The 21,049-nt window shown below is 42.0% G+C and overlaps 1 protein-coding gene across 11 annotated transcripts in view; it reads right to left on the bottom strand.

Moving 5' to 3' along the window:
• The window catches only part of marchf8 (membrane-associated ring finger (C3HC4) 8), a 70,061-nt gene that overhangs the window by 32,330 nt on the left and 16,682 nt on the right, over positions 1-21,049 (bottom strand). For 2 of the 11 annotated variants that reach the window (XM_061788821.1, XM_061788822.1), the window contains exon 1: positions 941-1,277. The exons of 4 other annotated variants lie outside the window; for them this stretch is intronic. In XM_061788821.1, the coding sequence (XP_061644805.1) occupies positions 941-1,128 (188 nt within the window). In that variant the 5' untranslated portion in view covers positions 1,129-1,277. Of the gene's footprint in view, positions 1-641; positions 1,278-21,049 lie in introns of those variants that run through there. 5 more of the 11 variants (XM_061788820.1, XM_061788819.1, XM_061788814.1 and 2 more) reach the window with 4 other exon arrangements.

Below are 21,049 nucleotides of genomic sequence, written 5' to 3'. Positions count from 1 at the left end.
GGTGCCATTTCGTGCCAATGATCTCTGTTGAATCAGAAACAAACAACAATTGCACAGAACAAGGGTTTCCTGCATTGGGTCACGGTCAGGACACACATTTTGCCCACGAGAAGCTTGAGGACCTGTTGCAGCAAAGTGGAGACTGCGGCGTATATGGCTTCGCAATGGGCTAAGCTAACGTTAGCATGTGTGTTTATTTTTGTCATTTCTTGCCATGTATTGCATCCAATCCCAGCTGAGCAGCTACTAGAAACAGCAAGTTGGTACCGTGCTATGAAAAAGGGGCTCGAGATGCAACCCTGTGCACCCTCACTCACCCGTGCCACCCCACCCTCCGGTCATCCTGAACAAAGAGGGGGTAAAGGGCACGGCGGAGGGAAAAAAAGTAGGTCAAGCTTTCACATTGACGATGTGACAGATTGACAGATACACAAACAGGAAGAGAATGTACCAGAACAAATAGCTGGTGGTACTGATGCAACACACCCACCAAAAGAGAAAAGCGGAGCAAAACCACACATTTGTGGCAGAGGGGCTGCAAACAAGAAGGCCTCACCATAACAACCCCCTTTTTTATGAACATCTTCCTGTCTTGGGCTAGATGATGACACACAAAAGAACAGATCGAGCAAGGAACATACCTGAATTTTAATTTTCCAACAGGAATTCATGACTGGATCCTGAGGCGCACCTTTCTCTTTCACACTGATGCAGACAATGGTTCCTCAGGGGGAGTTTGGTACAGGGGGGGTGGGGGGGTGGGGGGTTACATGACCCCCTATGCAAATCCACGCAGAGAGGAGGAAAGCCTCGGTAAATACGGAAGTGGCGCTCGCGGCGATGATGGCAGCTGTCACCGTGGCGACTGCAGATATGGCAGCACGGCCAAAAGAACAAAAGACAGACAGCGAAAAAGGAGAAAGTGAGACGGCTGCCCTACATTTTCAGCAAACACAGAAGCTGAGCTGCTGCTGCTGCTGCTGCTTGTCCAGGCTCGCTCTCAGCTGTGTACACACACACACACACACATACACACTCAATCCGGCAGCATAATCCCATTGGCCGAGTCGATTCTTCCTCCAGCTGATCTCGATGACATGGGGGAGGGGCATAGCGCTGTTGAATCATTCATGAGAAGGGAGGCGGCATCCTTTAAATAGACTCCCACTCTCCTCCACACTAAGCTGAACCTTAAATTACCCTCCTCACTCACACACACACACACACACACACACACACACACATACGCGCGCGCCATCCATCCATTTCACACCTGCACACATGTGCACCACCTGAACCTCTTAAAACAGGGGGGGGGGGAAGAAAAAAAGTCAGCCAATAAATCTGCCGTGAGCTTCCGTCTGCTTCGACCAATCGGACACGAGGTCACTCCCCAGGCTGGACCAATCAACAGCAGGCTTGCGGCGCTGTGGTTATAGTTTTCTCAGGGCAAAAACACAGGCTGAGTTTGGAATCATTCACTCATTCCTGACTCCCTACTCGCTATAGAGGCATTTTTATGCAGTGGACTACAGTTCACCAAAAAGTTCACAAAATGATCCATATATCGTGAACCGAAACCACTGGCAATAAAAGAGTACACTCCAATATGAAAATGACCAAATTTGGGCTCCACTAAAAAGCCCTTTACAGCGGAGCCCCATATACTCACGGTTTGGCACCGCGGATTCACATATTCATAGGTTTTTGGGGTTTTTTTGTCTCCATTTTTTTCCTTCTTTTTTTATTGGGGGGGCATTCCTAAAAGGCTGAACTGGTGGTTTATCACCACTTATTCAAGAATTTCTGAGGTTTAAAAAACCTAAAAGAACATTTCAAAGCAATTTTAATGGCTGTCAATAATCCATGGATTTTTGTTCTCCGTGGTTTGGCCCGGTCCCTATCCCGCAAATAACAGGGGTCCACTGCAGAGCGTCTAGGGATTCAGGAATGACTGAATGACTCCGAACACAGCGACTGCGTATTGTACTGTAATTTGCCCATTTCCACATAGGGGTGCACTCACTTTTATTGTTCATTTATTTTTGAGGGACAATAAAAGGTTTCGCTATTATACAAACTACACACTGACTACATTATAGCAAAGTGTCATTTGCTCAATGTCGTCCCATGAAAAGATATGCGAGAGTTGTACTCCCTCAGTCATGTACATTACCTGTACAGTATGTCTAATGGCGATAGAATGCATTTCTCTCTTTCAAGTACAGTGATGCCTTGTGATACAAGAGACCCTACTTACGAGTTTGGACATACAAGCCGTCATTCGGTCAATTTTTTGCTTCGAATTGTGAGCAAAAATTGGAGATACAAGCGGTGGATGGCGGCAGTGAACTAAACTCAGCTCACTTAACAACTAGTAGGTAGTTTGGCAGATTTCGAACGAGGCTTCAAGCTCTTTATTGCCACTCCCATCTGAAGTTTACTGTCAAACTAAGCATAAAGCTAAGAATTACATATAGCTTTGCCTAAATAAAGTCAGTTTAGCTTGATGCAAGCCAACAATGCAAAACGCCAGTCTCGTGGTGTTATATAACCCTTTAAGCAACGGATATTTGAACAAAGTGGAGTAACACACGTAGACAGACAATACCAACATGCATATATTCATTATCTGCTGAAAAAAACCCACTATTACTGCAGTTTATCGAGTCAGTTGTGAATTTTGTGTTTCTGTATTATGCTGCCCCCAGGCGGCCAAGGCACACACACCAGAGGGAGCAGCACGATTTCCATTGAATTGAAGCAAAAAATGAGGGGAGAAAAGGTTGAATTGTTTACATTGTATTTAATTGTCTTTTCTGTATGTTTTTGGGGGGGAAGCTTGAAGGGATTCATGTTATTTCCATTAATTTCAAAAGGCTCCACTGAATTTTAAGTGGAGAAACAGTGCTATCAAACATTACCTTGAGTGTTTGTGAACGTTGTGTGTCCATAACAGTGGCCTTTTGTTTACCATTTCGCAAACAACATGTCCCTTTGACGCACAGATGGTCTGCTTTCAAAGCAAACAAGACTATGGAACGCAAGGTCGCTCTGTGCAAAGGAAAATATGAGTGCAATGCTCCCCTTTCAGAATGTACAGTAATGCCTGATTGGCTGGCCGCAGACATCAGCGGAGGGGATACGGGGAGCGCTGTATCACTCCGGGGTGACTCAGTGTTATGGAACAGAGCAGGAACGCGCCGTACTTCAATGGAAAAAACGATTATTTTTTACTGAGAAACATGGCACAATTGTCAAGGGAGAAGCTGATTGCCCTGGCCGCTGTAGCTATATTAGGAAAATGCAATAAGAAATAAAAGACAGAGTGGATATTTCCATGACAGAGGCTCTCCACGCTTTGCTTTTTAGCCACAGGTACAAAATTCTAAATATAGTATTATTGAAAAACACAGGATACGGCAGCCGGCTGGATCTTGTTCCATACCCTGAAAGGTAACTTTAGTTGTGAAAGCTCACGTGATCCGACATGGCATTTTTGATTGGCCGCTACAACTGTGACAGTGTTATGCCGTTCACCTGAGATTGAAATTTCAAATCACTGACGGGTAAATTAGTGATAGACTACATATAGCGCATTCAGATTTATGAACAAATTTGGGTTTTCGACGCCACGGTAGGAATGGAACTCCAACACAAACCGAGGTCTCCCTCGAGTATAATTCAGCAGGCTGATTGTTCTGTTTTATTCTCAACAGCGGTTCATTTATTTTCACACTTGCAAGATCATTAAGAAAACTAAATAGTTGCTTACTTTCATGGATCATACTTCCATTATTTCCTATGAGACTAATCACCCGGGGTGGACTGTATTCAATAGTAGAGGTTCAACTGTATAGCATGGAGCACATATCACAATCTTAGAGCCAGTGAGCATGCGGTCTTCTTTAAGTCTTCTTTCCGGGAGGTGATTAGCAAATAGATAATAGTGGTGGGCTCGGGGGACAATTGCTGCATTTTTGTGTGGAGACTCAGCTATCAGTATCCATAGCCCCACCTCCAGCTAGCTGCGGCTCTCTAAATGAGACAAGCATTTTTCAGGCTCATAACACAGAACTGAAACAGTGCATTGTGAGTATGTCAAGTTGCAGTGGAAGGCTATTAAGACCCCCAACCCAAAAAAAAGTGGGGCTCGCTTAATTAAACATTACAGTAGCCGGTCATGCAGGCTCGATGAGCAGCTCTTAAAAATGATTGGGATGCAGGCAGCAGTCTACAGACTGTATTGTGTTGTCGTCGTTGTTGTTTTTTATAATCTGCATCCTTGACGACTTTTGTTACTGCGGCATTGGTCTGACCTTGGCTTCTGATGAAGACGCACTTGCGATGCCACAGTACCTCCAAGATTGACCACACAAACAGACCACGGCCACGATGCAAATAAGCCGCTTTCACCTAAATGAAGCATTTTGGTAAGAAGCGGTTGTCAAAAAGCGGCAGTTTGGATTTTTCTTTTGTTGGACGACGACTTGTCTTGATTTCGGAATAGTACGAGGAGTAATGTTTCGATTGTGATTCACTGGTCATTCGTCGCTGTGAATGGCGAATGGGGATTGAGACGGCCGAGTCCGAGCCTTAATATGCATTTTGTGACATTTTGTTTGGTAGCGTGGCATGAGATTTTTTCCAATGTAAAATACGGTGTGTGCCATGGCTCAGTAAAGGTTGGACATTACCGCTGCTTAAAACTCAAACAACACGCTGCTCCTTCATCCTTACTGATGGATGAAGTAATTATGTGCCCTTCCTTTGAAGCCATATCAATAAGCAGGCCAAGTCGGCCGTTCGCCGGCGGAATACATCACGGCCTGATGAGCGAAATAAGATGGCTATCGCGTCTCGCTCAAATAATAGGGCCGCAGGAGAGGTTTGAGGGGCCAGCTTACCATTTTTCCCTGAGACCTTTTTGCCGTTTGCAGGAAAATAATTTTTCAAAGACGTGCGCAGGCACAGCGGATATAGCGGATACACTGTAGTTTATGCGCTCAACACCCTCCTCATCCACGTGCAACGCAACAGGAAAGACCTCACTCCATGCCCGCGTCCATCCAGTCGTCACCTGCTGGTAAACAGATGGCCTGCCATAACCGACGACAGACGGGTGGGCTGAAGGCGCAAATCCGCTGGACGTGCGGTGAAAAACGCTTCCGCTTTCCGCCTCTTTCAAAGGAGCCGATCAAGATTCTCGGCGCGCTTGCAGGAAGCCGAGGCTCAGCGGGATTGAGACGTGCAAGGTTACAAAAGCTTCCTGCCCTGCATTTAAATCCTTTTTGGTCATCCAGATTCACCAAACGGGTCAAAGTGACCTCAACGAAAACATGCCAAGAGTCCTCTGTGAGCTCGTACGGTTCAAATAACACTCAACTTCTTCACAGAACGATGTAGCAGGGCCAAAAACAAGCATCTGTTGATTGATTGTTCGGGATTTGACTGCAAACAAAGCCACTGTTGATTCACTCCCAACTACGGCTGCACCTAACGATTATTTCAAAGCGATTGATGCCCAACAAAGCCCGATTGGATGCCCCTACCTCCGACCCCTTTTGCACGCCACCGGTGTGCAGTGAGCTAAACATTCCCAATGCACGACGACTGCTCGGTCGTTGCTTTAGAACTCGCCCACATTGAATTGTTTTTCAAAGTTAAACTGAAAGCTGCAAATCCGCTCCACCTGAGGCAAATAACCTTGACTATACAAATCATCCAGTGTCAAGGATGTGGAAATAAATATGTTCTCACACCTCCACCTTCAAACTCATCACTGCAATTTTTGCTTGGTTTCTAGACAAATACAGTCCACATCACCAGTGGCAATTTGCATTTAAAGGCTCCTCGTGTAACAAACCTCATGCCCGGAATTGACTACATTTACATTTTGAATGCCTTGGAAATACTCAAACCCTAGAGCTCAACATCTAAAGAGTTAAATTATTTCCGATTGAATTAACGGGATCCTCTGGTAATTACAAACATGACAAAGTGGAGGCTTGGGAGCCAGGGAACATTTTTTACTTGCATTAACGGAAAGACGATGAGACTAATCCAGATATTGACATGCAGTATACAGGAGCTGTTTTTCATCGCTTTGGAATGACAGCAAAGGTTTTGGCTTGTGGATTCATTATTCCACTGTGATTGTACCTCGCCTTCCGCCCATAATTGGGTTACAAAATAGGAAAGTGTCAACATTTTAGGTAAATGGGGATTTATGGGCATAAACAGATTTTTTTTTTTTTAACCAAAGTAAAGGTTGGCTCTTAATAGGGGACAGGAGGGGTGAATATATTCGCCCACAATGGACAGCTCATACACTGAATTTACGCAGACCTTATGCGTAAGTAAGGACAATGGAGCGCAGACGTGGGCTGGGTGAAGGCGCCCACTGTGGCGTGATGGTAATTCCCGCCTAAAGAAAAAAAATCCTCTCGCTTGGTGTGCTTGTCGTTGAGACAGCCAGGTGAGGTTTGCACAACTTGGCCAAAACGGGTGAACCTGTCCTCGTTCTGGCCCACCACGGCAGCAGATTCTGGTGGGTGGGAATTAGCAGTGTTCGCATACAAATCAAGGACATCTCCGTTAAGGGTGGAATAATTCCCTCGCTCTTCCACTTTGATCGTGCGGACTGAATAGTTGTTCAAAATCCTTCTTGAGCCTGGCTTGTCCCCCTTTTGCTGGTTCTCCCTCATTTACCAAAGCTGCACATTCAGAAATGGAAGATAATTTAAATCTATTCAGCGCACTCATTTCTTGATGGAAGCGGCTCTGAATCCTTCTCAAACTAAAAACATCTTTCACTAAACATCGTTGTGGAGTAGTAACATCGACTAGCCAACTAGTCTGTACAAGCCCTTTGCTTATATGTGAAATCCTTTCCATGCAATGACCCTCCATTCCCATGAATTGCCATAATTTCCCATGGAAATTTACCGGAAGCTACAGAAATTTAGTGGAAATTTCCCACCCTTTCCACCCTAGCCCCAAGTCAGCTCTGATATGCTCCAGCTCACCCGTGACCCCAATGAGAAGCGCCATAGAAAATAGATCAACGATTTCAAGGAAAAACATCCATCTGCTGTCGCGGTCATAACTGCAGTTCTTCTTCAACACCAGGACTTGCAACTGAAGATTCTGTAAAATAAGATCGAAATCCTATTATGGAGCCGCACGCCGTGTGACACGTAGCACTTGACAATGACCTCTACCTCTCCAGGTAACGCTTGACCTCAATTCGAAAAGGAGGCTTTGCCCTCCCGCGCCGACATCTCGGTGGTCTCGGCCGAATGAAAATGTTTCCATTCCGGTCTTCTCCCGTTTGACCTCACAAGGTCGCGGTCAAGATGCTGACTTCAGAACGTGACAAGCTCGCCTCGGATCTCGCAGCGGTTTATGCCGCCTCTCTCTTCGCTCTTTCAAGACCTCACCATTGAATACATCTGCTCAAAATCAGTTGCCAGCCATCTATGATTTTGGTTGTTGCACTTCAAATGTGAAAATGAGAAGAGAGAGCAATTTACAGAAAACGACTGCCAAGTGTCTGACATGCTTTTGTCACAATACCCCAAGGATCAAGAATGGTGTTTTAAGAAATTGTTTAAAGTGACCAAGCTCAGTGACCACTCTCGTAACTCCAAACACTTGTATCTCAAATCATCTTTCCCCATTGAAATGAATGGAAATTCTGTTCATCTTGAATCTGTTCAAGCACGGTGACACCTGTGCTATTCGTTAAAATGAGTTAGTACACAGTCCTAGCCATAAATGCACTTTTACTAATAATCGGCATAATAATCTATTTGGTGAAAAAAACAAAAGTTGCTTCTGGGCAAACATGCTTTGCCCAGAAGTGTGAACGTGAGTATGAATGCTTGTTTGTCTACTGAAATTAGGACGTGCGCCATAGAAAACGGACGGATGCAAGAGTTGCCGACCGTAAAAGAATCTCGGTTGATTCATCACACACTGTAGGTGGGATGTCGTACACAACCTTCCTCGTGGAGGGAATAAAGCCCCATTTCAACATGTAATGCTGCTTTTCCAACTCCACTCTGAGGATTGTTACAAGCAAAAAAAAAAAAAACTAAAGAAAAAGTCACACTGTAAAAGCCGTTGCCCTCGGTTCGTCTCTGGACAAGAACAGGTTGACTATTTCGCCTCAATTTGACGTCGAGCGACCCACTTCATCGGCAGTTAGGCGGTGACGCTCGAGAGGAAAAGCCGGATAAGGCCAAGAGCAGACGAAAAGGATCAGAAGTCATGCCTCCCACTGCAAGGACCACCAAGCCGTTAAGGTGGATGCGATTATTGGATTCTTGAAGCGTTTATGGCGTTTAGGGCTAGTAGAAATAAATGGGAAATAAATGGGACTTTGATGTTGTTGCAGTCTATTTGCTCCAACACTCCGCACTGTGGCGCAACCATTTGATGAGGTATTGTAATTGGTGAGCTAAATAATAGCCTTTAAAGTTAGGAGCATTTAGGCCTCCCTCCTGTTTACTGTTCTGACGAGTGGATAGACTGATTCTATTTTTCTTATTTTTTGAATAAAAATTGAATCTACGGTTTGAAACCATTTAAATGTGGGCTTAAATGGAATAATTGAAAATAATTTATTGGAGGTACGGTTTTCATTTTTATTGTAGCTATTCTTCCCAGTAATGATATAGGCAAGTTATTCCAGCGTCTTAAATCAGATGAGATTTTTTCCAGAAGTCGTGTGTAATCTAGATTGGTTAGCTCCGTGAGTTTGGACGAAATATTGATACCTAAATACTTAATGTTTCCTGTAGGAATAGGGTAATCTGGGATTTGATCTGCAGGAGTCCATGAGTTTGCTGTTATTGGGAGTTTTGTTGATTTTGTCCAGTTCATAGAGTAGTCTGATATTTGTGAAAATGTTTTAATGAGATTGAACACTGCCTGAAGAATACTTGGGTTCCTGTAAGTAAAGAAGAATATCATCAGCATATAGATTGATTTTGTGTTCTGTCACTAGTGAGCAGATACCTTTAATATGAGCATTCTGACGTATAGAGGTTAGATGAATATTGCAAATAGCATTGGTGAGAGTGGACATCCTTGTCTGGTTCCTCTTTGTCATGTAAGACTTTGTGAAGTAATCTTATTTGTGGTGACTGTCGCTTTCGGCGACTCTCCAAAGCCAAATTTGCGAAGTACTGCAAACAGGAAAGCCCAGTTAACTATCGAAAGCTTTCTCTGCGTCAAGTGACATGATGATTGCGTTTAAATTTAACAGACGTCTGACATTATTTGTGGAACTTCTACCTTTAACGAAGGCTGTCTGGTCATAGTGGATTATCGACGGGAGTACCTTTTCAAGTCTCACTGTGAGGGCTTTCGAGAAAATCTCGATATCGACATTAATCAGTGATAAGAGCCGATAATTAGCCGGGAGAGTGGGGTCTTTGCCTGACTTTAGTAATAACTTAATTGAAGCTGTGTTCATATGACTACTAATTCTACCTTTATCGTTTATCTCCTTGACTGTTCTGAAAAATAAGAGGCGCTAGTATTGGCCAAAAATGTTTAATGGATTCAACGGGGATTCTGTCTGGGCCAGGCGCCCGTCCCGATTGCATATTTTTTAATGCGTTATGTAATTCGGTGATGGTTAAAGGAACATCAAGGCTGTCTTTAATTTGTGTATTTAATTGAGGGATGTTTAGATACTTAATAAAAGTTTCAATTTCTTTTTTGTCTGGGTTGTTCGAAGATGGGTATAAGCTGCTATAAAAAAAAAAAAATCATTTCATTTATTTCTAGCGGTGACTGTGTATACAGTTGCCGTTTAAATCTTGAATGGCTATAATTAATGACTTTTCTTTTAGCACTGAAGTTGGTTCGCAAGGAATTTTCCCGATTTGTCATTGTACTCAAAGTTAGTGTATCTTAACTGTTGTTGTAGAAAATCTGTTCTTTTTGATAAGATAACGTTGAACTGATGTTTTGCCTTTTGAAGTTGGTTTCTAAGCGCATCTGTCGGATGAATTGCCTATTCTTCTGCGAGGTGTTTAATTTTTTCCTCAATTCCGTTTTCCAATTTTTGTTCTTGTTTTTCTTATTCGAAGAATTCCCACAACGGAGATTGGGATATGGTTGGGGAGTCGTTGAATTTCAGAAACTCATCCCATTCCTTCCGCACGAAAGAATCAAAATCCGGGTCCTTCAATAGGGACGTGTTGAAACGCCATGTTGATGGGGGTCCCAAATTTGATTCAACTTTTAGATTGGTAGAAATTGGTGCGTGGTCGCTGATGATGATTGGATCGTATTTTGGGAGTAATTCTTGAAGCTACCGAATTGTTTGAAAGAAAGAAATCTATTCTTGAGAAAGAGCGGAGAACTGATGAGAAAAATGTGTCTTCTCTTTTTGTACGGTTTTTCAGCGTCCATGCGTCAACGAGACCAAAGTCATTCATATACTGCTCTAGTATATTGGAGCATTGTGGCTGACGGACAATTGTGTAAAGCTTGTTAAATATTGTAGCCTGTATAATTATATATCGGCCTTCTGGATCTGCTACTGTACTATTTATTGTAAAAAGTAGTCTTTTATGGACTAGTATTGAGACTCCTCTTTGTCTACAGTTATAAAAGGATGAGATAACCTGAGTCAACGAGGCATTTTTCAACTGACTTAGTAAAGTGCGTTTCTTGTAATAGGAGGAGGTCTTGTTTTAAATTTAGTGGTATAACCCATAATCTTAATTCTTTTTGCCTGTGGTCGAATGCCATTGAAATTCCAAGACACCAATGTTAAGTGTGACATATAATGTGCGTGCGTGTATCATAATTGACTTTTTTTTTTTACAGTTTTCGGGAGATGCTTTGGTACTGTGTTGACAAATGTTATTTAGAGAGGGTGCTATATTTAAGTGCTGCAAAGCCAGAGTACATTGAAGGGTAACGAACAAATATTGAACATAGGAAACAAACAGTGACAAGGGGATAACATGGTGTGTGGTGGTGGTTTGTGTTTTGAGCCACTTGTGTGTTTATTTAGTGTGTGTGGAAATAAGCAGAGCAGGAAAGCAGAGCGATAGGAGTGAGGATTCATGCTGGTGGCATGCGTGATTCCGTTTTTGTTTATCGCAGCAAAAGTGGAAAGAATGAAACAAAATACAATGCACTTTTGACAATTCATAACGAAGCTGTATACCTTGTCGACAACTAACCACGCTCGTTTGCCTTTGTCGCAGTAATCTTTCATCAACGGGTGCAAAATTTTACGCCTCTCGTTGATTTCCTTGGGAAACTGGTCGTTCATTCCAAACGAAGTACCTCGGGGCTCCCGACCTTTGGATTTTACAAACACTTTTTGCTGAAAGTGTTCAAACTTTGCAAAGATGGGACGTGGTCGGTTTCCTGGACGAGGGCCTCCCAAGCGGTGGACATAATCTTATCGACTGTATCTTGCCGTATATTGAGCGCGGACATCATAAACTTTTTAATCTGCTCCTCGGGGTCTTCCGGAACATTTTCTGGAATGCCGGAGAAAATTAGATTGGCGCGCATGCTTCTTGATTGAACGTCCAACATAGTTTCTTTCATGAGTTTATATTCCAGTCTAAGAGTTTGTAGTTCTGATGACGTTGACATCATGTTTGATCGAAGCGCAGTATTATCTAATCTTAGCTCGTTCACTTGTTGTTGCATGAATTCTAAGCTCTTTCTGAGTTCGGCAAATCTCCTGGCGAAGCAAATCAAGTGAAATTGACAATTTCTTGTCGATTGAAAGGAGCACACTCGTCTGTATCTCTGTCGAATCAAGTAAATCCTCAGTTGAAGTGGAAGAATCAGCTTTGTTCCTCTTCAGCGGCATCTCAACACGATGCCTCAGATCCTCCATGACAGACGAGCGGCGTTGACGTAGCTGCGCGGATGGCAAGTGGCTCTCTACAAGCTACCGCTTCGAGCGGAGGTGGCGAAGGAAAAGAGAAAAGAACGACGCGATCATCCGCCGTTGAAAAAGACTTTTTTTTTTTTTTTTTTTAGCTGTTTTTTTTTCAAGACAATGCAAGAGGCGTTGCCATGTTTTCCGTCTTCGGAAATCACGTGATCTCTCGCGTTGTCGCAGCATGCTCCCGCTCCTCCCCTGGCCCTTGAGATGCCGTGTGAAATGGTGGTTGCTGACTTCCAAGCATACTGATATTTGTCAGGTACGAGCTGTGTCAGAAAAGTTCCAGGTCGCTGTCCCAAAAGATACATTTCAAAGGTTTTCTCGTATCAGTTGACATTTTCTGATGATAATGTCGAGAGTATGTTACAAAATGAATACACTGTAAAGCCATACGTGCTGCGATGTGTTGCTCTACTTATATTAAAGATATTTTGGGCCCCAACAAAATGCATCATGAGATATATTGATTTTTAGTGACTTTCGGATGTTGGCTACTGTTCAAGATGCATTGTGGGATACATTGAGTGCACTATAGGGGATAACCTATGGACCTTTTAATAATGTTTGTAAAACTTTCGGGTGGCAGAAACGATGACAACAACTTGTTGTGTCTGGGGTTATGGCGGCAGATATACCCGAAAAGGTGTGTGTGTGTCCCGCAATGTGCTTCAAATAAATCAAAATGAATCCAGCGGAACCTGTAGGTGAGTACGATAAATCGAGTGGATGTCGCAAACAGTTGTACAGTGAAGATGGCAAGACTGCCTACTAGAGTAGTAGCCATTTCTTAAGGGACAGACAGGGAACCAAACCTCTATCATCTAGTTTGGAGAAGACATTTTCCCAGTGAACTGCGTTGTATTCGAGTAATTCCGCAAAACAGAATAGCTCGCGTGCTAGCTAACAAGCACGCTAGCCATTTCCCCCTTTGTGTCGAGCAACAGAAAAGTCAATTAGCCAGTCCCCAAAGGTAACGAACAGCACTACTAAACGGCGAAGTCACTATGTACGGTGTCGTGGACGGAGAGTGATTCCACAGTTGACAACATCCAATCACCTCGCCTGAAACGCATTTCAGACCTCTGCTTGCTGCCGTTACCGAAAGAATGCTTTTCGCATTATGTTAGCCTTAAGCTGGCGGACTTTCATTCAACAAAATGTTATGTTTGGTTTGGTTGAATACTTTGGTGTTTAAAGACACAATGATGAATTCTCTTCAACTGGGATTGAGGAACATCTTGAAGCAAGCACGTTTACATCTTATTTGGAGTTCTTTTGGTTTGCTCAAAGTGATGATATACAATATTCTCAGTTGGACCAATTGCGTTTTTGCTGTTGTTTTTTTTTTTTTAATTTGAGGTTCTACAGTTCTTTTAACATCTACCAATATGCTTCACACTGCAAAGGTCATTCAATTAAACCTATTCAACATTGTTATCTGATGTTTGCCTTCCAGTGAAGGAGCATTGATTTGAAAACATGAAATTGAAGCAATTGTTATGACAGCACAGACAAAACATCGAAATCAGGCCAACGCTTCCCATTGTGCCAACAATTACTCTGCATTATGCCGACCTCAAACATCCTCCAATTTTACAAGACGTGCTGGCGGCTGGCGGACTTGGCGGCCAATCGGACGGCAGCAAGGCAGTTGACAGTTTTGAATGCGAGGGCCGAAAGATTAAAAGCATGCCAGCATGAAAGAATGACAAGAGGATGACACATCATCTTCGTCTTTGTGTTTGAATCGCATTTTTGCCTTTAGAGCCTTCTTCGGATTCTATTTAGATTTCTTCTTGCAATTGCGTTTTAGTCGACGCTTATGTAATGAAAGTCGAGCCGAAGTCGATTCGGCGATCAAATCAAAACACACTTCAAGATTTTCCAGTTGACGTTTACTGTCAAACGAAACATAAAAAGAAGAAAATGATACGTTGTGGAATGCCACAGACGGGTTAACGAATAACATCGGTATAGCGATGTTATAACTCTCCAAGCAACAGATGTTTAAACACAAACAGTGAAACAATAAATGCAGACAAACAATATAACAATATTCACACGTATATATTCTTTATCATCTGCGAAGAACGACTAATATGACTTTGTCTTACTGAGGAGCTGAGACCGAGTACAAAATATCCAATCCTTACTACTTGTACTATTCTGAAATAAAGACATCATTGTCCAACAAATAAGAAACCTAATTAGATTATTTGAAAACTATAGTCCCCTGGTTAAGTCCTAGTCGTCATTTATTTATTTTTTTTGTGGTTGCAGATTTTGTCACAATACCAAACAGAGTACGCTGACACATTTTGGCTGGCACGTTTTAGCAGTCACTTTTCGCTCTGAAAAAAGCCAAAGAGCTTCTTTTCAGTTTCAAATGGCTTACTTTGACCAGGATCCCTTGCCGCATCGCGGCCGTGGTCTATTCTGCGCCGTCTCGTTGCCGTGAAACGCGTGGCTGGCAACATCGGCTTCTACTAAGACAGCTAGTTAGCTTAGATGCTAGTTAGCAGTAGCTGGCTAGCTCTCATCAATCATCTGCCACGGTGTGTTGAATGTATCTTTCATAACTTCATCCAATTAATCTGCCATGAACATTTGTGCAGCTCCTCACGGCAATAGGAGATTATCGTTTTAGGGAGAGTACTGCTCTTTGCGAACCTTGGCTAAAATGCCGGCAGAACTCAACTAAAGCGCTGCAACTCTTGTCAGAATAAAATACATACTTTGATTCATTTTCATTCAGATGCAAACAGGTTTGATTCAGGATTTGTTTTTATTCAAGCCAGATTTATTCGTAGCTCTAATTTTATTCATAGCTCTAATTTACATTAATGCAGCTAAACACACAAATGGCCAGCATAGAGCCCAGAAGGTTTTAAGCAAGAGCCCAAAAAAATAATACTCCTGTGTGTGTACGTGTTCATGAAATTAAACCTGCGCTCTTTTAAGTGACTCGCTGGCAACCACATCCCTCCCGATTATACGTTTCATTTCATACCCTGCGGCCCTGTGGACCAAACGCAATTCACGGGCGACACATTTCGCACTTTCAGCCAGCATCACAGCCCTCAATTGAAACCAGTTCATCTCCTTCATCTGTTACCGCGGTCACAATGTCAACATTTGGACAAAACGCTTGTTATTTTACGGGCGTAAACTCCATCTGTGGTAGTCGTGAGGCGGCGTGCAACTTTGCTGCCCGTCATAGAAAAGCGATCGCTCTCGTAGCCGAGGGCCGTTTACACTTGGGAACCATATTAGGCTGTGTAAAGAAGAGTTTACTTGAGCATTAGGGAACATGTTTCGCTGCAAGGCTCCCGTTAAAATTAGAAAGTGTAATTTAGCCGCCAAAGGCAAGTGACAAAACTGTTTTTCCATCTCTCTGCATGTTCTGCACTCCCACTTCCAGCCCTGTAACCTATAGAGTGGCGCACCGCTGCCTGGATGGCAAGTCTGCACGTTAGAAACCCGAGTGATGTCCATTCTGATCTCCCTGAGCGTGCCGTGTACACTTTGGCATATAGAGTTCTTCAAAAAAAGACCTTCACAGAGAATGACATGTTGTGTATTAAACCAAACTACATAACGTTATCTTGTGAAAGTCAGATAGCTTAATGCTTACGCAATGTGAAACGCCATGGACGAGCTAGCGAAAACTAGCATCCATATCGCAGTCGTAACAAACCTTTCAACTACAGACAGCGCATAAAACAATACTCACTGGCATCTGTTCTTCCTGCTCTGTGAAAAATGATTATTATTACAGCTTCTTTGTGTTTCATCATTATTATATTGCCCCCTGGTGGGCCACATGTGAATACTGGAAGGAGTAGCACACGTTGCAACATTAAACTCATTTTTAATGATGTCATAACTGAGTTTTTATACAGTGCAATACTTTGAGTGCTATTTTTCTGATTTAAAAATTTTATGGGGGCTTGGAACGGATGAATGACATTTTTTGATTTGAAATGCCAACATGGTATATAACAGTTTAGCGCTTAATCTCCACAATTAAGTACTACATAGTTCTCTGTTTTGGCACATTTTCAGCAATTATCTTCCAACATTTAGAACATACTGAGAAACAAATATCTTTACAGGGCTGTTAAGTACGTTTAACCCGAAAATTACTTTTGATACCAAATGTCTGATAAACATGAAGACTTTTACTTAAGTAACATTCTACTACAAGATGACTAACTTCCACCAAAGGTTTTACGCAAGTATCGCTTCCAGGTGCTTTATACGAGACTGACTAGCACATATTGTCCCCCACTACCACAATAGTCTAAAATTTTCCTGGAGCATCGCCAAGGTGTCGATGCTGGCTCTCCCCCTGAATGAGAAACCCAATGGTTAGAAATGATTCCAAGTGTATTGGCAGACATTGTGCTGAGGGGCAATGTTGAGTATTTCCTCACATTTCTCCAAAGCTTATTGAGGAAAGTAAAACGCAGGCTGGCCTAATGAGATCCTTGACGAGGCAGCAACCAGACGCCACATCGTCTTCTCCTCTTCCACGTTTAATTAGCTTTTTAGCCCTTCAACCTCAAGTGGATTCCACGCAGCCGCTTCCCTGCCGGAGACGCGTACGGGTTGTGCAGAGGCCGGCTGACAATAAGACGCCAGCTGACGCCACCTGTTCGTGTCGGCCCGCGGGAGTCTTGCTTTCGATGCGGCGAAGAACGTCTGCGGCGGCTTTGAAGGCTAAAGTCGACACGCTACGTGAGCTCAAAGACGTCAACTGTAACAAACACTGGGAAACACCACGTTTTGCTACTTTATTCCATTGCCAAGGAGGAGAAGTTGTACAGGTCTTCACAAGGTCTTCTGTTCACCCTGGGGAATGAGCCACATGCTGCTTCACCAAGTCATATCTTGAATAACAGTAAAAGTCAAGCTGGAAATGATGGCGTGACATTGGAAAAAGGTTTAGGGTTCCCTCAAACAGTAAAGTGTGTTGGGTGGGGTGGCGGTGGGGGGGGGGGGGGGGGAATGCAATGTGATCAAATATTCATTCCTTCATTCCTTCATTCATTCATCTTCCGTTGCGCTTATGCTCACTCGGGTCGCGGGCGTGCCGGAGCCTATCCCAGCTATCTTTGCGCGAGAGGCGGGGTACACCCTGAACTGGTCGCCAGCCAATCGCAGGGCACATACAAACAAATGTTATAAACATTAACTTCATTAACTTAACGATCTTTTTAAAAAAAAAAATAAATAAATAAAAATAATTACTCGTTATGAATTCCTTCTTGTTAATACATTAATAATGACAATTGTAAATAGTTTTAGAATTTTAAAAGTTGTAAACGTTTTAAGCTTTAAATTGAATGCTAAATGGAAATATATGAAATACTTACCTAAAACACAAAAAACATTATGATTAATTAACAATTTTATTCTACATTAAATTATATTTAATACATTAACTATAATAAGTTGTAAAAATAAATGCCAAAAATACAAAAAGCAAATATTTAAATATTAAATACATAAACATTTGTAAGGAATATCAAAATTAAATACATTACAGGTTTTGAATAAGATTAAATCCAAAACAGAAAGTTTTAAGTTACATTTTAAAACTCAAATAAACGAAATATCAAATATAGATGAATATTAAATACAAATGTACACCAAAAATATTTAAATTGAATAAATGTAAAATGCATATAAATAAATATTCAAATCATTTGAAATACATCAACGATAAAAACAATAGTAAAAGTATTTAAATATTAAATGCAATAGTAAAAGTATTTAAATATTAAATGCATACATATATAAATATTAGAAGAAATACAAATTGTCAATGATGAAGATAAAATCCAAATTAGAAAGTGTTAAGATTCAAGTTTGTTTTTAGAAAAATCAAATGAATAAAATATGAAATATTAATATATTAAATACAAATACATACACGAAATAGTCAAGTAAATATATATATTTTTAATTTTAGATAGTATTTAACATGCACAATTAAAAAAATAAAAATACATTCAAATAATATCGACTCCAAATAATATCCATCCATCCATTCTCTTTACCGCTGATCCTCACTAAGGTCGCGGGCACAAATAATATCCATTACATGTATTAATAAGAAATAATTTGAATAAGACATTTTGTGTGTGTTCACTGTGCTGAAAAAAAAAAAAAAGACCAATGAAGGAAGTGTTCTGTTTGTGAAAACGAAAGTTACATTTCCCGGTTCGCACGTCACAAAACTTATTTTTTTTTCTTCCCCTTTCTTGGCAAAAGACCACAGATGAGCACAAGATTTGGAGGAAGCCGAAAACTCAAAAGTTTTCATCTGAATGAGCAGCAGACGGCCGCAGAATTATAAGTATGAGTTGTGTCGTGTTGTCTAAGTGAGCCAGACGGACACACGCTGTGTGACTAAACTGGGGGCACAAATACACACAAACAATAACTCAAAACAAAAACGCACACAACACAAAAAGAAATTTCACAGAAAAAAGACACAAGACTAACTAACACACACATGCAAAAACACAACAGCTTCACACACGAACACATGCACAAAAACAAACACAGACGGACAAAATCAAAAGGAGACAACAATGAACACACACGGCAAAAATACACAAAACAACACACGCGCAATACACACAAAAAACAAACACACTAAATGAACACACACAAACATACGAACACAAAGACAAACGGACAAAATCAAAAAACAACAATAAACATGCACACACAACAAAAATACACAAAACAACACACATACAATACACAAAAAACAAACATACAACAAATGCACACACAGACACACACAAAAGCACACAAACAAAATGCACACACAAAAACAAACCCACCACAAACAAAAGCACACAAGCGCACTAACAGAGCACACGAACACAAAAGACCACACACAAACAAAGTCAACACATAAAAACACACAAACACAAAAGAATCACCTAAAAAAATGGAAGAAAAAAAACACACCCAAAAGACAAAAGCAAACAATAAAAACACACAGGAACACACAAAACAAACAAAAAACACATGATGAACACACATACGCCTGAAAAACACAGGCAGCCACACACACGCACGCACGTCCAGAAGCTCATTAGCATTCCAAGTAAACAGTGTCATCCCCTTTTTTTTGGGTGGCTCCACGCCGCTCAACTGCATTACGTCTCCATTGTGTTTCCAGCGAGAGGCGCTTTCTTTTGTAACCCGATAAATAAAAGCGCCATTCCACAAGCACGGATGAAGGAGGAAGAAATGGCCCCCGGCTACCCAAGAGCCCACTGGCGCGAGTGTGTTAACCTTGCTGCGAGGGCGCCCCATGTCCAACGCGCACATTCGTGCACTTGACACACTCGACTGGAGAAATTTACAGCGGTACCTGGACCGGGCTCTGCGTAACTCCATCCGCTCGTCGTGTGTCAAAATCAATTTCCCCCTGTAGAAATGAACTGCAATGCCATTAATCCGCTGAATCCGGCCCCCAAAGGGTCATTTTCATACAGAAAAATAGAACTCTACTGTATAAAACCATCATAAACGAGAATGTAAAGAAATAACTGCTTTATAAAGTGCAATTACTGCACGTACTGTAGTATCTGTGTGTTGGATCTGTACCTTTAGAGAGCAAACTTGTCGAGACCGCTTCTGGTCGAGTTATCTACTTAAACTTGAACACATGACTTGACTTGACTTCTTCCTGCACACTAAAGATGATTGAAATTTAAAGACGAAGATATGCGCAGCCTATTTCGAGTCACTTCTGCTTTGTCAAAGCGCACATTCGTATTCCAGTAACGCCGACCAAACGGCGCACTACGAAGTTTAGTTTCGAGATGAATAGAGCACCTCTGCTCCTCAATGACTCTTTATCACTGTGCCTCTTTCTGTTTTGATTTTGATTGTGGCCACACGACAGATGGGAAATTGAAAAGGGAGCGCTACATCTTTTGCAGCATTCCTGCGGCATTTAATTTCAGGTGATCCAACGGGGAGGCGAAGCGATACGCATGCAGACGATACTCGTCTTTGAGCTGAGCGGAGGCTTTTTAACACGGCAAATTCATCATCATCAGTGAGGTGCGCGTAGGAAAAATTCTAAATGCAAATGTCAGCGCCGCTTTAGAATGCAAAAGTGTGACTATCACCAGCGTCGCATGTGGGAGGCTTGGAGCAGGAGGGGGGGGGGGGGGAGAGAGAGGAGGAGGAAGAGGGAAAAAAGAAAAAAAAAAAAAAAAAGCCACCATATGCAGCATGTGTGAGGCCTCTTAAGAACACCTGCGCCTGTGCTCTTTTGTCACACATATTGCCTTAGCACCTCGCTTTGTTCCCGCGCACAAAAATAGGAAGACTCGCTCGCTCCTGAGAGAACTCTTGTGGTGTGGGATTGCCGGAGGGCGAGGGTGCCCAACCGGTACCGGGTTGGTCAGGGACGCTTCGAGACAACACTGAGATCTTAAAAGCGTCATTCCCCCTTGAAAAGAACGAAACGCCGTTAATCTGTTCCCCAAGAAAATTCTTGTCATGTCAATTTTAACGAGGAAAAATAGCACTATGTAATGTTGTACTTTAAAATATACAGTAATGACATAATTAAACATACAATGACACACTATCACTTGAATGCCCATTGTGCTGCTCCTTCTGGTGTGCCCGCCTTGGCCATGTGGGGGCGGTATAAGGCAGACCGCTATACCGTTCATGAAGACGTCGCAACACCTCTCGCAGCTCATCAGTTGAAAAACAAACTTGACAAATACATTTTGTCAGTGGCTCGATTCCAGTTGACAAATGTATTCGTTTCAAATTCATTTATTTTATTATTTACAATAAATCAGTCTAACAATTAGTCGATGTGCTAAAATAATTTACAAATTGAGTATATAAACTTTATTTAACCAATATTATATACATATAAATATGTCAAACTCGTTTGAACCTCAGTGGCAGATTGTTTTCAAACTCAAACTCCCAGAAACCTCACGGACACAACCAAAAGGAACAGATCTAACATTTTTTTTAAAGCACTAAGAGCAAATGTCTCCCAGTGTGAGCATCACAAACAACACATTGAAAAAATTACCTCAGGCAATC

This window comes from Phyllopteryx taeniolatus, chromosome 11 (assembly GCF_024500385.1).
Source record: "Phyllopteryx taeniolatus isolate TA_2022b chromosome 11, UOR_Ptae_1.2, whole genome shotgun sequence".
In the NCBI taxonomy this organism is placed as follows: Eukaryota; Metazoa; Chordata; class Actinopteri; order Syngnathiformes; family Syngnathidae; genus Phyllopteryx; species Phyllopteryx taeniolatus.
This window is presented reverse-complemented; position numbering and strand designations above follow the sequence as displayed.